Raw genomic sequence first — 1,133 nt, 5'->3', positions numbered from 1 at the left:
GTGATTTCTTATGAAGCTTATTTTTACTCTCACCTGTAGGTTACTGGGGTCCTTGTAGTTCTCATCAGAGGCGATCTGTAGCTTCTCTTGGATCCATTTCTCAAGCTCATCTGCATCTCGACGGAAGAACTGGAACCGGTAAGAGTCCTCGAGTTTCTGTCTGCGCACAACGGACAGCTCCTTGAAGCGATGGTACCGGTCAAGAACCTGCTGACGGCGCTCCTGGATGTCCTCAGCTGACTCCAGAACTTTAACTCCACTGATATCCATTTTCTAAAAGAGGGAAAAGATAATGGATAAATCTCCAAATGTCCAAGTCCTTCCACATGAACTTGGGCTTAGTAAGCAAAAGCAAAAATGTGAATACACTTTTGAAGAACCTTAGTATGGCTTCCTGATCAGAAAGGAACAAGAGTACAGCAAGAGTGTTACTTGAAAGGAAACAATGGGAACTTCCAGGTAATAGGTAAAAAGGACAAATTCAAGAGTTTATACAGCAACTTTCATGTTTGAACTAAGACAATTGTGCATTGGTGCAAATAAAAAAAAATTAAAAAGACACTACTAAGTCTGTGTGGAACAAACACTCACTCAAGGGAGGTACCTAAAACCAGGCAGACATTTTATGAGTTAAAAGACACAACTCTCCCAAGCAATGGCCAACAGCTGAGCACATGGAGGGCCCGCTTCTGAGTAAACCGTCACGAAGAGAATGCTGCCATCAGCCCCCCGCTGACACTGAACACAACCCCCACCAATCCAAAGCTACATCCACCCAAATCCAATGGCATCTGTCCCATACTGTCAGTGGGGAGGGGGTTGTGTGACTTCAGCTGTATTCGAAGGTGGAGGGGACGAGGTTATGCTTGTGTCCAGAATGAATGAACCAGGGAAAGACGGGTCACACCCAGGCTACAGCAAATGTCTCTAGCTCTTTTTCTACGAATAGTGTGCCGTTTGATGATCTAGAACTGTTCCGTTCGTTCTGGGTCAGAAAATGTGTCACCACATGTCAGAGGTTGGGGGATGGAATAATCTCAACAACAGTTTATTCTGATGTGAAACAAAACTAAATTGCTCTCATTATAATCAACAAAGCTGTTGACAGAAGAAACACTGGAAAATGACTCAAA

The 1,133-nt window shown here is 43.9% G+C and overlaps 1 protein-coding gene across 1 annotated transcript in view; it reads right to left on the bottom strand.

Moving 5' to 3' along the window:
* The window catches only part of LOC107579268 (spectrin alpha chain, non-erythrocytic 1-like), a gene marked incomplete at its 3' end in the record, with an annotated part of 24,026 nt that overhangs the window by 20,726 nt on the left and 2,167 nt on the right, over window positions 1-1,133 (bottom strand). The window contains exon 2 of the mRNA XM_016265112.1: window positions 34-273. Within this exon, the coding sequence (XP_016120598.1) occupies window positions 34-270 (237 nt within the window). The remainder of the gene's footprint in view (window positions 1-33; window positions 274-1,133) is intronic.

This window comes from Sinocyclocheilus grahami, unplaced genomic scaffold, assembly GCF_001515645.1.
Source record: "Sinocyclocheilus grahami isolate Dianchi unplaced genomic scaffold, SAMN03320097.WGS_v1.1 scaffold16037.1, whole genome shotgun sequence".
Classification (NCBI taxonomy): domain Eukaryota; kingdom Metazoa; phylum Chordata; class Actinopteri; order Cypriniformes; family Cyprinidae; genus Sinocyclocheilus; species Sinocyclocheilus grahami.
This window is presented reverse-complemented; position numbering and strand designations above follow the sequence as displayed.